This window comes from Hyperoodon ampullatus (assembly GCF_949752795.1).
Source record: "Hyperoodon ampullatus genome assembly, chromosome: 1".
Taxonomy (NCBI): domain Eukaryota; kingdom Metazoa; phylum Chordata; class Mammalia; order Artiodactyla; family Ziphiidae; genus Hyperoodon; species Hyperoodon ampullatus.
This window is the reverse complement of record NC_136914.1, coordinates 215143723-215160167: the sequence shown is the minus strand read 5'-3', so window position 1 is coordinate 215160167 and position 16445 is coordinate 215143723. Positions and strand designations below refer to the sequence as shown.

At 38.1% G+C, this 16445-nt stretch overlaps 1 protein-coding gene across 1 annotated transcript in view; it reads right to left on the bottom strand.

Moving 5' to 3' along the window:
• The window catches only part of CCDC172 (coiled-coil domain containing 172), a gene marked incomplete at both ends in the record, with an annotated part of 47307 nt that extends 37609 nt beyond the window's left edge, over positions 1-9698 (bottom strand). Inside the window, 2 exons of the mRNA XM_079713677.1 lie at positions 9335-9420; positions 9620-9698. Coding sequence (XP_079569803.1) covers positions 9335-9420; positions 9620-9698 — 165 coding nt within the window. The remainder of the gene's footprint in view (positions 1-9334; positions 9421-9619) is intronic.
• Positions 9699-16445: the final 6747 nt, after the last annotated feature.

The window sequence follows — 16445 nt, the reverse complement described above, 5'->3', positions numbered from 1 at the left end:
AGTGCAGAAATCCTGAGCTCAAAAGTTAACATGAAAACTGGTCCTGAACAAATGAAATCTGCAAGGTTCTGGCAGCTGCAGTGAAACTGCTCCTTAGGAACATCTTTTTTATCAAGAGAATATGCAGGACTCCCGAGAAAGAAAAGCCCTGCTAAAGATAAGTTCACAATAAAAAATTTTAAAGCTCATATGCAAATGTACCACCATGTGAGAAGGCCATCAGATGAAACAAGCAGAATTCACAGAAAAGGAAAACAGAAAACAGAGAATTCTAAGAGGAAAAAAATTAAATTAATTTATTCACTCAATAATATTTATTTAACACCTACTGTGATTCAGGCACTGTTCTAGATACTGGGAATAACGGTAGTGAATAAAATAGATGCATATGTATTCCTTGTGAAGCGTACATTCCACTGGGCAGAGACAAACAGTAAACAGATCAATACAAATACATCAAGAGAAATTAAGTGCCACAAAGAAAAATAAAGCAGAATAAAGGATAGAGATACTGATGGCATGAGGTCATATTATTTTATATATGGAGCTAAGGGAGGGTCCTCTACAGCAGCCGTTCTCAAACTTTCTGATCTTATGACTTTTGGTCTTTAGGACTTTATGGTCTTAAAAAATTATTGAGGACTTTTATTTGATGACTTTTGAGTTATATCTATAAATATTTTCAGTATCAAAGATTAAAACTGAGAAATTTTGAAAACACTTAATTCATTTGGTAATAACAATAAATCCATTGTATGTTAAAATATATTTTTATGAAAAAATAATATTTTCAAAGACAAAAAAAAATAGTAAGAAGAGTTGCATTTACATCTTTTGCAGATCTCCTCTAACAAAAGACAGTTGGGTTCTCATATCTGTTTCTTTATTCAACCTTTTGCAATATGTTTCTTGGTTGAAGTATACAAAGAAAACCTGGCCTCACATAGATGTATAGTTGGAAATGGGAGGGTTATTTTAATAATACCCTTTCCAAACAATTACGCATATTCTTAAGGAACTTTATAAGTGTTAGTTCCTGAAAGGTTGGTTGCAATGTGGAATCTGAAAACACTTCAATAAATTTTTCATCCTCTGTTACAATAAAAACAATTGGTCTATTTTGTGCTTTGAGTGGATCTTTTATCCATGCACAATTCTGTAAAATTATGTGCTGGTTATTTGGAAAATATTCCTTCACTGAACTATTCAGATCCTCCAAATGTTGATACACTTCTTAATACAATGCTAAAAAATAACACTTATTAATATCACCAACAAACTCATTAGAAAAGTCTTTCAGTACTGGGAAACTGTCAAGCTTACAATGACAAATCTGAGTCTTCCAAAATTCTAATTTTTGTTTGAAAGGTTGAATATTATCATTGGCAAAATAATAATATCAGTTTTTTGCCTTGAAATGTCAGGGTCATTTCATTCATTTTTGAGAAAATGTTGCCAAATACTCAAGTTTAAATAACTACACTTATCTGTCAATTATTCAAGTAAAAATGGTATTCCAGAAAAAGAATAGCTAGTTCATACTGCAACTCAGACAATCATACAAATACTCTCCCTTGAGACCATCATTGTACTTTGGAATATAGAAGTACTTTATGTGAACTTTCCATTTCAACACACAATATTAAAAACACATACAGGGCTTCCCTGGTGGCGCAGTGGTTGAGAGTCCGCCTGCCGATGCAGGGGACACGGGTTCGTGCGCCGGTCCGGGAAGATCCCACATGCCGTGGAGCGGTTAGGCCCGTGAGCCATGGCCACTGAGCCTGTGCGTCCGGAGCCTGTGCTCCGCAACGAGAGAGGCCACAACAGAGAGAGGCCCGCGTACCGCAAAAAAAAAAAAAAAAAAGAATAGATGTGCCAAATGGCCAATAAGCATCTAAAAAGATGTTCAACATTAATCTCATTGGGGAACTGGAAATATAAACCACAACGACATACCACCTCCCATCCACTAAGATGGCTATCAAACGAACAAACCAAACAACCAAAACCCCCAAGAAAATAAGTGTTGGTGAGGATATAGAGAAACTGGAATCCTTGTATATTGCTGGTGGGAATGTAAAATGCTGCTGCTGCTGCTGTTATAGAAAGAGTCTGGTATTTCCTCAAAAAGTTAAACCTGGAATTAACCATATGACCAAGAAATTCTACTCCTAGGTGGAATACCCAAGAGAATTGAAACATATGTTCTACAAAAACTTGTACACAAATGTTCACAGCACCATTACTCATAATAGCTAAAAAGTGGAAACAACCCAGTGATCATCAACTGATGAATGGATAAACAAAAATGGTGCATCCATACAATAGAATATTACTCAGCCATAAAAAGGAATCAAGTACTGACACAAGCTGCAACATGGATGAACCTTGAAAACATGCTAAGTGAAAGACAGTCACAAAAGGTCATTATTGTATGATTCCACTTATACGAAATATCCAGACAGAAAGTAGACTAGTGGTGACCAAGGGCTAGCGGGGTTTGAGGGGGATAGGGGGGTGACTAATATGGGTACAGGGTTTCTTTTGGGGGTGATGAAAATGTTCTGGAATCAGATAGTGGTGGTTGTACAACCTTTTAAATGGACTAAAAGCCACTGCTCTGTAACTTTTAAAATATATCTTTATTTTTTTTAGTAACCTAACAGCTATGTCCCCCAGCTTAAGAAATAAAACATTATACATACAGCTGGAATTCCCTGTATACCCTTCCCTGATTACGTTTATCTTCCACTCCCATGAGAAATAATCACTAAGTTGATGTACTATTATCATTCTCATGTGTGTCATTAAACTTTCACTACGTATTTTCCCTTACAAGATGTATTATTGTTCTGTGTGTGTTTAAATAGTATCATGATGATGTAACTTTCTTTGTTTTTGTTTTTGTTTTTGTTTTTTTGCAGTACGTGGGCCTCTCACTGCTGTGGCCCCTCCCGTTGTGGAGCACAGGCTCCGGATGCGCAGGCTCAGCGGCCATGGGTCACGGGCCCAGCCGCTCCGTGGCATGTGGGATACTCCCGGACCAGGGCACGAACCCGTGTCCCCTGCATCGGCAGGCGGACTCTCAACCACTGCGTCACCAGGGAAGCCCTGATGTAACTTTTATAGTTTTTTTAAATCACAATGTTATGTTTCAGTAATTAATGGTTTTTTTTACATCATTAAGTGGCTTTTTTACAATGACACCTAGCACTTAGAATTCTGAGGTCATACTCCCAGGAATAATAACTGAATCAGTTAAATGTCTCTGCCTAGATATTTTTATCAGTTCAACCAGGTGATTTCTCCAAGCATCCCAAACCATCATTAATTGAGCTCTTGTTCAAAATAAGGGAATTTAAAGTGCATTTTATAACATGAAAGCTTTACTCCTTTTTGACTGAGGGATAACCTAGAGGGGAAAAGCTTGCATTATATTCCATCATATATGATAAATCATAGTAAGATTAAATAATAAACATAATCAATAATTAACATGAAACATTTCAACCAACTACGGGGAGTCTCTACATGGCCATTCTGGTTTTAACCACTAGCATCTTTGTAGTAGATACTGTTGCACCTGGTTGTCTCCCTAATGTGCATTCCTCCCTTCCTTGGTAGTTAATTTCTTAGTTAATTAGTTTTTGGAAACCTGCACCATCTCCAGACAGCCCACTGAATTTGGGAGAAGTTACTACCCCTTGACCACAGTTATTGGTTCAGGGATAGTCAAATGTCACAGTTTGTGAAAATGACATGAAAGAAGGTATCTGACAAGAACAATTTCCCTGCTTTTCAGAGAAATCTTCTGGAAACTTCCTTCTTTCTCTCCCTGGTTTTGAAAAGAAAGCATATGACTCTACGAGTTGTTATAACTATCGGGAGAACACAAGGACAACCAGCCATTCTACCATTCTTCGTTACTAATAAAATTCCAGTTTTATTCACAGCAATAATGCATCCAGTTATAAATATTCACATTCCCAGATTCCATTTCAGGGTTGACCACTTGACAAAATTGTAACCCTTGAGATGCAGGCCCAAGTCACTGGAGAGGACTTCCCTTCCACCAAAACAATGATAAAGCCACACAAGAAGAAGCCTTTTGATTTTCATCTTTTCCTCTTTTTTCCAGCTAGAATTCAGATATTATGAATAGGGATGGAGCAGCACCTGTGACTACAAGGATGAAAGCCACATGCTAAGGATGGTGGAACAAAAAGATATAATGTGCTGGGTTGTTTCAGGATTTCTTTGAGCCACTTTAATAAATGGCCCTTGACTGCCAACCTCCAAACTTCCCATTACATGAGGAAAAATAAATCCTTATTTGGTAAACCCACCACGGCTAGACTTTTATTTTAAGCAATCTGGTGCAATTCCAACTGATATAACTGCTGAATCAAATGCTGGGTTTTCAAATATATAAGTCATTTCCCAATATTGTTTAAGCCATTTTGAACTGAATTTCTGTGACTTGCAATCAAGAGCACCCTGAACTGAAAGAGCCTCATCTCTAAGGAAGGGATAATACCTCTGATTTGACTCTTAAGTCTCTCAAAGGCAAAGGCCATATACTATTCATCCTAAACTGCTGCCTGTCTGATTTGGATCTTTAGCAATGAGTAGCCACATGATTTTCCAAAAGAAGACATACAGATGGCCAAGAGGCACATGAAAAGCTGCTCAACATCACTAATTAATAGAGAAACGCAAATCAAAACTACAATGAGGTATCACCTCACACTGGTTAGAATGGGTATCATCAGAAAATCTACAGAGAACAAATGCTGGAGAGGGTGTGGGGAAAAGGAAACCCTCTTGCACTGTTGGTGGGAATGTCAATTGATACAGCCACTATGGAGAACAGTATGGAGGTTCCTTAAAAAACTAAAAATAGGGGGGCTTCCCTGGTGGCGCAGTGGTTGAGAGTCCGCCTGCCGATGCAGGGGACACGGGTTCGTGCCCCGGTCTGGGAGGATCCCACATGCCGCGGAGCGGCTTGGCCCATGAGCCATGGCCATTGAGCCTGCGTGTCCGGAGCCTGTGCTCCGCAACGGGAGAGGCCACAACAGTGAGAGGCCCAGATACCGCAAAAAAAAAAAAAAAAAAAAAAAAAAAACTAAAAATAGAATTACCATATGACCCAGCAATCCCATGACTAGGCATATACCCAGAGAAAACCATAATTCCAAAAGATACATGCACCCCATTGTTCACTGCAGCATTATTTACAATAGCCAGGTCATGGAAACAATCTAAATGCCAACTGACAGATGAATAGATAAAGAAGATATGGTACCTATATACAATGGGATATTACTCAGCCATAAAAAGCAACGAAATTCGGTCATTTGTAGAGACGTGGATGGACCTATAGACTGCCATACAGAGTGAACTAAGTCAGAAAGAGAAAAACAAATATCGTATATTAACACATATATGTGGAATCTAGAAAAATGGTACAGATGAACTGGTTTGCAAGGCAGAAACAGAGACACAGATGTAGAGAACAAACGTATGGACACCAAGAGGGGAAAGCAGGGTGGGGGGGTGGCGGTGGGATTAATTGGGAGATTGGGATTGACATATATACACTAACATGTATAAATTGGATAACTAATAAGAACCTGCTGTATAAAAAATAAATTAAAAAATTTTTTAAAGTGTCTTGGTCACAACTAACAACTATAGGTATGTATTAAATTGTGACAAGGAGAATTTCTACTTTATTTTTTAAAATTAAGATTAAATAATTCACATGTATTTTTATTTAAACAAATGTTAATTAGAGAGGGAAAAAATGCCTTTCTTTTATCTATGTTTTTAAGCAACTTTTAATCAACAGTAAAATTAAACTCAAGTAGGATATAAATTTTTCTTTGATTAAACTTTTAAAAAAAGGAAAAAATCTCAATTACAAGTTCTATTTCAATATTAAAAATGATAATAATTTGTGATTTTGTTCTTTCCCGAATTGGGTAATAGAGTACTAATGGATACGACTTTGCCTGCTGTTCTGGAAGGGTTCCTAACTTTTATTAATTAAAAAAAAAATGGGGCTTCCCTGGTGGCGCAGTAGTTGGGAGTCCGCCTGCCGATGCAGGGGACACGGGTTCGTGCCCCGGTCTGGGAGGATCCCACATGCCACGGAGCGGCTGGGCCCGTGAGCCATGGCTGCTGAGCCTGCGCGTCCGGAGCCTGTGCTCCACAATGGGAGAGGCCACGACAGTGAGAGGCCCGCGTACCGCAAAAAAAAAAAAAAAGAATGAGTATATTTTGAAGTAAAGAAGTAAATGAAGCCAACTTAAGTTACTTGTTTATTTCAATATCACTTTCCTTTAAAAATTCATGGAATATTATTTCATTAGTGTTATGATGTTTATGCAATAGTTTAAAACTGGAGAAGAAGAAAAAACAGCCTCAGACTTTCCTCCATTTACTTCCTCTTGAGGGAGTACAGCTTTATGTTAGGTTTTATGTAATATGTTTATAAAGATTAAATGCCCCAATTTTAACTATATGTTACTATTTTTTAAAAGAAAAAACTCTTTTAGATGCTTAAAAGAAACAACAAATGTTCTGTGAGTCCTTAATTTTGATTTTCTCTGTCACTGATACTATAAAACCTTTCCTTGATGATCAGAAGTTTCAGGTATATTGGTAAGCATTAACGCAAATCCAGAGCATGTTCTTGTCTTTCTGTTTTCATATTATCAAACCTAACCAGGTATACTATAGCTCTCCAGTTCACGAAGTACTCATACTGTATAATCTGAGACTTTCGCAACCATATACTTTAAAGGACTCATTGAGCCCTGAAAGGCAAATGCTATCATTTAAGTTCTAATTACATGCTACCTGGGTTTTACAGAACAGAAAAAAATACTGTACTTCCTGAATACATTTTTTGACCACGAACAACTTCCAAAATAAATGCCCAAAATATTTTCTGAATGTATCATTGTGCAGATAGCTCAAACACTGGCCTATTCAAATTATGTTCTAGTTTCTCCTTATGCTGCTTCTACTTGATAAATTGGTCAATAAATGCCAAGTCAAATATTCAAGTAAATATATTTTCACTGTTATTGGCAGACATATAATTAACTCTGAGAATAAAAGAAACAAGAAATCAATTTATGATTACTTCTTCAGTTCTTTTCATTAGTGTTACACTGTAATTGTGGCTCCACTTTAAAAATCTTTATACACACACACACACACACACACCCCATGTTGACTATATTATAAATCAAATTATTTCAATTACAAATTAGTACTGTATGAACTGTGAACCTCCACATGTAAATTTTATTAGTAGAAAGCAATTGTATTACTAACCACATATATGAGCTGATTAAATGCACATATATGCACATATATGTGCATTTTATGAGCCTATATTAAGTAGTAATTTCAGCAAATGTTTTAAACAATGCTAGGGATTTGTTCTGTCTTCTCTTAAATATAACTATTTGAATCAGCTTTTTTATGTATGTGTATATATCAACAGACTACATTTCCATTTTCAGGAAGATAGACTGTTAACTGAGAAAATATTACAAAGAGTAAAGCTACTTTTTTCCAAAGAAGATATTCAAAGAGTAAACCTTTTTTTTTCTTTTTTTTTTTTTTTTTTGTGGTACGCGGGCCTCTCACCGTTGTGGCCTCTCCCGTTGCGGAGCACAGGCTCCAGATGCGCAGGCTCAGCGGCCATGGCTCACGGGCCTAGCCGCTCCGCGGCATGTGGGATCTTCCGGGACCAGGGCACGAACCCGTGTCCCCTTCATCAGCAGGCGGACTCTCAACCACTGCGCCACCAGAGAAGCCCTCTTAATTCTTTTTAAAGAAAAATTTAAGCTACATCATGACATTCTTAATGCTTTGCCTATGCCATCAGCTTTTAGCATTGTTTTTAGTAGCTAGTTTATCTGCTACTCACAGGCAAAACAAGACCTAAGGTCTCACTGAATATTTCCAAATTTTATTGATATTTTAAAAGACAGCGCTCTCCCTATTATCTCCCTATTAGTACTCATTAATTCATTCAAAACACTAATGTATACTGTGTGCTAGGTATGGAAGACAGGCTGTGGGAATAAAAGATGGTTAAGAAAAAAATTCCAAATACATTGCTCACAAAATAGTGAGGGGTACAAACACAAACACAAGCATGTACTGTTGTTTAATTGTAAGGTGGTATCCAAATGCTATGATAAAACAAATTTTCCAAGATGTACAAGGGAGGGCTCACAGGTGATGTTTGAACAAGACTTGGAAGGAAGAACAGAAGAAGCTTGCAGGGTGGAGAAAGAATCTATGATTATTTTATCCAAAAAGAGAACTGGAAATTTCTCACAGTGGTAAGTCTATTTGACTTATTTTAGCAAAGAGACTTCCTCAAACAGATTTCTCATTGTACACTGCTCGCATCGTTTATCTTTAGGAGTTGAATAAATATTTTTGTATGGCTGTCTGCTGCCACCCATAGCTAGACCTTCATTGTGACATACTTGGATGATGTTCTTAGCTCCCATCCTCCCAGAGCTCAGAGAGATTTTCCTAAACCCCTTTTATCACACCATTCCATTGTCAAAAACCTGCGATGGTTTCCTCCTATTCCTAGGTATCAGCCCTCTGCTTTGGGAGATTTCTCTTCCCAATGTGCCTTGGCTAGGCCTCCCTTTTGCTCATATTCTCCCGGTGCCCCAAATACTTTTCTCCTACTATTTCTCTTTGCTTCTCAAAAAATTCTACCCACACTTCAAAATCCTCCTTCAAGAAGCCATCAGATTCCCTTGTTTCTACGTAAAATAACAGAACTTTACAAATGCTGCAGAAAAAAGTGAAATACTAGTGGAAAAATGATCCTTTTGGACGAAGGCCACGTCCAAAATGTGGTAGAAGACGGAAAAACAAATGGCAGAGACTCGTTTGAAAGTTACATTCAACTGTTACATCAACACAGAACACTTCTTAGATTATTTATTATTCAAAATTTATTTCCCGCACCAACTACTTAATTAAATAAATCTTTTTCCAATGGCATTGCGCCCTTTTGAAACGTTAACCATCCCACAACACGGACAATGAATTCTTCATTACTTAAACTGGTTTCTGTAGGACAAATTCATGTTCGGATGGAAGGCGTCACCAGATTCAGAACTTTAAATATTACCCGACAACATGGAACTACACTCACTAACACAACAGCGTGTTTCGTAATTGACGGACAACTGGTTAAATATCAATAGCAACGTATCCTCAAAAAGTCAAGCGAAAACACTTTTTCAAGTGATAATGTGCATGCTCTCCATGTCAATACCTTAGATTCCAACTTGATTTTCTCTTCATTCAGCTCCTCTGCTGCTTTCTTAATTTTTTCACGACATCCGTTTATTTCCGACCTGACTGTAAGATAAATTAAATGCTTAAACACATCCATCTTTCTGGAGTCCCTGTTTCTGGGGCCTGTGATAAGACACCTTTCAGCAGTCCTTCCCTCCACGTGGAAAGCCGCCTGCCCTCCCCGCTCGGCCCACTGCCTCCGGATTCCCTCCGCCTCCAAGCCCCCGGCTCCAAGACCAGAGGCCCCCCGCGAGCGCCCGACCTTGTCGCATCAAGCGGCGATTCTCCTCCGCCAGGTGCTCGGAGACGATGATGTGCTGAAACAGGGACGCCAGACTCATCTCGGCTGGGCTTAAATATTTTATAACGGAGTCTGAGGACCCTGGAACGCACAATAAAGGCTTATTCCAGGACCACTCCTAGCTCGGCCTCCAGCGGCCTGTCCCCTGCCCACACTGAGGACGGGGCCCACGCGGGGTGAGGTGAGGCCCCGAGGCTCCGGGCGCGGCGAACCCCGCTCCGGGCCTCCGTGGCTTCCGTTACGAAGGGCAAACCCGCTTTGTTCTCCCCGGCGCCCTCGTTTCTCCTGTGACCTGTCTCAGACTGCCTTTTCCCCCTGGCTGAGTGCAGCTCCCCTTAGACGAGGCCTTGGCCCCTGTGCGGGCTTTTTTTCGTTTTGGTGGCAGGGGAAAAAAAATGGAGGCTCTGAGGCCTCCGCTTGGGAGCGGTTTCGAAAGGGCAGCAGCCCTGCCCTTTCTGCGGTCGGCCTTTTCCTCTCATTCCACCCCCGCCAACCCCCCTGTTCGGGGAGAAGGTCCTCAAAGTGCACTTTATCTCAGCAGAACATGTACTTGAAACAATACTTTGGGCTGCAGAGCTTGCAGAAGGCAGCGGCCAGCGCCTCAGTCTCCAGGTCTGGGTCCGGTGGGAAGTGACGCTACGGCGTCTCCTTGGGTCCATTGCGCGTTCGGGGGTTTTGCTTTGTTTTGCTCTGGCCATGTGGCCCCCAAAGGTCTTTAGGTCGTGCTTGGAGTTGGGCGGGAATCTATCGCCAAGGCATGAATGCAGTGTTATAATAAAGTACAAAGTACCCGTGATCCTAAATATAAACTTTTGCAAAGTCTTATCCTTTGACGATGGGAAAGACTGCTATAAATGTGCAATGTCTGACATTCGCCTTAATCATTCCTTTGTAATCAGGGCATATCTTTTTTGTCTGCTTTAAAATTAATCATTGCCTTTTGTAATCAAGCTGCAGTAATAGTAACACTTCAATATCTGTGCAGGATGTGTCAGAGACCAAAGTGGTTGCTAATTAAAGCTTAAACATGAAAGGCACCTTTGGGACTTTGGTATGGGATTTTTTTAATTAAAAAATAAAATATTTGTAATTTTTAGCAGGTCAAAATATTAAGATTATAATAAACATTTGACTTTATATCTGAATGTTAAATTGAAATTGGCTAAACTTTAAAAATGTATTTAGTATTAAGTAAAAAAAATAGTAAATGTGAATTCTGTTACATCATCTGTATAATAAACTTAATTAATATTTCATTAATGCTGTAGTATAATCGGTTTTAAATGATAACCTTTTCCAAATTTCCGCCTAAATTTCCATCAAGTCATGTATGCATAAAACTTAATTTTTAAACTTTATTATAAAAGAATGCATACTGAAAAGTGTAATGAAGTAGAAAAGAATTGCCCATAAATATATCATTCAGAAGCACATAGTAATAACATTTTGGTTATTGCCTTCAGGTAATTCTCGTCATCTTGCATTTTTTCTTTACAAATATATTGTGAATATATTGCAAATAAGTAATAACAGTAGTTATTATTTATTTGCCAGGTACTATTCTGAACACTGTAAGCCCTTTTGAGATGATTTTTACTGTAACCTTCATAGCATAGTTGAGGAAACTGAGGCACAGAAGTTAAGTATCTTGCCAAGGTTGCATATCTAGTATGTGGCAGAACAGGATTTGAAATCAAGAAATCTGAGATCAGAGGCCATGGATTTGATTTTGGATTCTGCTCTTTTTCACCCTTATTATATCACAAGCGTTTTACCATCTCATTGAAAACTCTTCATTAATACATTTTTGTAACTTCATAATCCTCCATCATATGGATGCATATGTAAAATTTAGATATGTTGAAATAAATTTGACTCTTTTATCTGTTCAAGGATGGGAAACAAAGCTGAAATTGTGGTGTGAACCATTTTCTTTGAGCACTCGTTTGGAGGCTTATGAACTGTGCCACAGCAGCCATCAAAGGAAACAGCTTCCAGAAGATAAATTATATTACTAATTAATATTACTCCTTTCAGAATTATTTCCCGTGGACTTGCACAGGGAGCATCCTCACAAGGAGGCTGGTTTTCAAAAGCATGCTGCTCTTTAACATTCCAATTTTATTAGTTACACTCAAACTCACATTTATTATTTAACATGCTCTTTCTGTACTGAAACTTGGCAGAGTGAAATTTGGGCGGCCTTTAGGGAGCCCAGTTGCCTCACTCACACAGGAAGTATGGAAGAGAATGCTGCTGGGAATTCTGGGAACGGGGCATGGGAAAAATGACTTCTTCATCTTCCGTAGTCTTCTTCACGTCCCACGATATTTTGGTGCTTTTAAATCCCAAGTTTGAGTCTTCTTAGTGGTACCACAGCTATAGGCATTAGCAGGATTTTTTATTTTATTTATAGAAGCAAACATGATTATACAAGGTCACAATTCAAATTTTAAAAGTGTTTCATAATAGTGAGTAAAAGTAACGTATTAATATATTAAGGTGTTGCTATCATATATCTAGCTTTATGCATACATTTTCTGTAGTGTTAAGATATTTTTTTCTTATAGATATACATGCTGATTATATTCTGTAATGTTCAGAACAAGAGTAGCATTACTTAAATTTATGCCAAATAAAAAGGGTACAAGACATGGTAAAACTAGGGCATTCTATTTTTTGGAAATGTATCTTATAAGCCTAAAAAAAGGAGATGATTCATTCAACAACTGTTTAACCAGTGTCTGCTATTCATTCAACAAATATTATTGAGCATCTCCTATGTGCCATATTTGAGAAACAACAACAGGATTTAATAAAAACAAAACTACATAAAAAGTATTTTTCTTTCCCCAGATATTTCTAACCTCATTGGAGAATTATTATATTTTTCAGCATTTTGGCAGCAGTATAAACAACTGCTTTCAGAGTTTCACCAGATGTTCTTTAGAAAGAAAGCCAATTATTTGCATTATGATACCCACATGATTCTCAGATCGAAACTTTCCGTCTGTACATGTTTCATTGAACTGCGTACCCATGGAATATAAAAGTTGAGATCACTCACTGTCTCTCAACCTCGTATTTTTGTTCATAATAACACTAGCACCTGGGTTATTGAGCCGTCGATAATTGCTTTGCTAGAAGGCCTTATATAAGGCTATATTGCTCTTGTGATTTAAAATGCATTTCCTTTCCTTTCTTAGATTGATGACTTCCCTAAGTTCTAAACCAGGCTTACAAATACCCACTAGCCCAGGGCATACATATTGCAATGAAAAGAAGAAAAGTAATTCATTTATTTTATGATTTTCTTAGGGCATCTGCCAAAAAGAAAAAAAAAATGTGGGTTCAACCAAGTTAACAACCACTTATTGAGTATCTACTAAGCGTAAAATCTCTGGTAGGTACTATGGAGGATACAAAATTGAAAGATACAGGCCCTGCCCTCCTGGAGGTCATAATCTACCAAATGGGACATAGCATGCATGGTTCCTAGTGGGCTGTGTATAAGAGCTTCACGCTGGTGCTATGGAGATATGGCAGGGGAAGAAAGAATTAGTCTGGGGGCTTCCCGGGGGCTTCCCGGGGGCTTCCCGGGGGCTTCCCGGGGGCTTCCCTGGTGGCGCAGTGGTTGAGAGTCCGCCTGCCGATGCAGGGGACGCGGGTTCGTGCCCCGGTCCGGGAAGATCCCACATGCTGCGGAGCGGCTGGGCCCGTGAGCCATGGCCACTGAACTTGCGCGTCCGGAGCCTGTGCTCCGCAACGGGAGAGGCCACAACAGTGAGAGGCCTGCGTACAGCTAAAAAAAGACAAAACGAAAAAAGCTCCCTCCTTGCATGTTTGTAAGGAAGTAAATGTTTAAAAAAAAAAAAAGAATTGGTCTGATGTAGGTGATCTGGGAAGGCTTTTCAGGAGGGGATAAAACATGAGCTGGATTTTAAAGGAGAGTGAAACTTCAGTAGATAGCAAGTAAGGGAGAAAAAAAGCAGAAAGTCAGATGATGCCAATTTTTGGAGTGTTTAACATTTTTATGCATATGATAGAGATTCATGTAATGTTTGCTAGCTGGTGAGTAGCATGTCAGAATTGCTTTATGCAGTCATCTGGCAATGGTTAGAAAAACTAGAAACAAAGAGACTAACAGCTAACATCTGGTAATAACTATGTTTCAACCACTGCCTAAGACCTTGACGTGTCTTCATTAGTTTAATCAATCCAACAGTCCAATAAGATCAATGTTTTTATTATTTCCACGTTACAATTAGAGAACCGAGGCAGAGAGAGCTCAGTAACTTGTCCAAGGTCACATATACTAGCTAAGAAGTGGCAGAATCAGGATTTGAACCCTGATAGTCTCTTAAGGCAAACCCTTAACCACTTCATCTACTGCCTCCAAAAGCAAGAGGCTGGAGAAAATGAGACTATTTCAGCAGCTGTGTTATATTTCAAGACAGATACATTTCCTAAAAAAAACTTATTACTAACACATTAAGGTCTTTTTAAAAGACATTTTCAGATTTCTAGAATTTGGATTAGTAACAGAATGTATCTTTAACAAATTAAAATCAAATGTGATATAAAGAAAAATAATTGAAAATGGATCATGCATTGTTGTAAATGCTTATTTAACCAGCTACATATTAGTATACAAAGTACCATATTAGTTTCTTATTATTTTTATTAGATTCCTGGGGCTGCTATAACAAAGTACTACAACTGGATCGTTTAAAAACCACAGAGATTTATCCATTCACAGTTCTGGAGGCCAGAAGTCCGAAGTCAGTGTCAGCAGAGTTGGTTCCTTCTGGGCCCTCTGTGGGAGCATCTTTTCTGTGCTTCTTCTTAGCTTATTGTCCTTACTGGTAATCTTTGGCATTCCAAAACCTTTGGCAGATGCATCACTCCTATCCCTGCCTCTATTTTTCCTTGGCGTTCTCGCTGTGTCTCTGCCTCTGTGTCTGTTCTCCTCTCCTTATAAGGATACCAGTCATATTTGACAAAGGGCCTACCCTACTTCAGTATGACCTTAGCTAATTCCATCTCTAACAACCCTATTTTCAAATAAGGTCACATTCTAAGTTACTGGGGGGTGAGGACTTCACGTATCTTATTGGGGATCACAATTCAAACTATAACAAACCTTAAAAGTTAAGGCGTGGGAAAGAGCTATGATTTTTTTAAATTTTAAGATTTATTTCTATTGATATTACAATCAAAGCATTTTTAGTGGTTTAATGGACTTTAGAAAATATCTTGCGCAGTCCTTTTGTTTTTTTAGATGTTAACACTGAGGCCTGGAGGATGATGGATTTCCTCAACATTGCACAGGCAGTTAATGTCAGAGTTAAGTCAAGAACGCCCTCCTAATTCCTTCCGCTGCAACAAAAGATCCTTTTTGTTCACCAGTGGCTTTCAACTACTTCAGTTAAAACAACTCCTCTTTTATCTTTTTTCTGTATTGAACTTTCTAGTAAGAATTTGAAGAAAAGGTATAACAACTAGGGTACAGAGCAGGCCTCAGGCAATTTAACTACTGCAAGAGTTCCGCCCCATTAAGGAGATTAGATAGATAGATAGATAGATAGATATAGGGAAAGAGACAGAGAGACAGGGACAGACACACACAGAGATAGGTAGATAGATGTAGAGAAAACACATATGCATACATACATAGACATACATATATAGGTACTCACATATATATGATAAAATCATATACATATAATATAAATGCTTAAAGGTGTGAATTTTATTTTCAGACACTTCTACAATAGAAATGAAAGTAAACTGTCAATTCTTAATTACTGATTAAGAAAAGCATACTTTTTTCTTTGGTTATAAAATATATTGCATGAAGAAATTCCATTAACGCATTAGGAGTCATTCAATACCAAAGTCTTTGGAAGAAGAAAGCTGTAGTTTAGCCAGTGAACTTGATTTTCACATTGTCAGAGTCCAGAGCCCAGCACAAGGCCCAGGAGGGCTATTCCATGTGCCCTACCCAAGAGATTAGACTGTCAAGCCCAGGAAATGAAAACAAAACAAAACTTAGAAACCACTGTTCTCCACCTTGTACAATTCATTTCTTTAATAAATATGTACTGGGTATACATGTAAGGCAAGTAGGAACTTGGGATTGCAAAGAAGAATAAGCAAGGGGCTTGAAATCTGGTTTTATCAAGTTATAGTTTCCATGACAATAAATTTAAGTGGCCGGGGATTACGTAGGAAGAATTAAAAGATAAATGTAAGACTTTTTGTTTGCTTGCTTGTTCGGTTTCTTACCAGTTACTTTAGTCATTAATGTATTCTTTGACTACCTAATAAGTGCATGGCTACTTAGTAAGTAATTGACTCCTTAGTTATTAAGCTGAAATTTAAACCGACAATCAATATATTCTACTCTAATCTCTTTTTACAATTTTTATGAAAATTTCTATTAATTTCAGTGAATTAATCATAGTGACTATTTGGAAATGTGGCATAAATTTCAATATTTCTACTACTTTTTATGAATTATTCACATTGACTCTTTGGAAAGTTTGGAAATAATGTACATATATACATATATTGTACATGTGTAGGTAGAGTGAACCATAAACCCTATATCTTCTTAAAATAATTTGAAAAACTGCTCATTTATCAGGATAAAATTACTTGATGTTTCCAATGTTTAAAATGAATTTAGTGGCCTTAGTGCAATAATATTACATTTTAAAAGCCAAACACCGCCATTATTTTCCCTTCACGATGCCACAGGCAGTTCAGAATGTTTTATCATTCT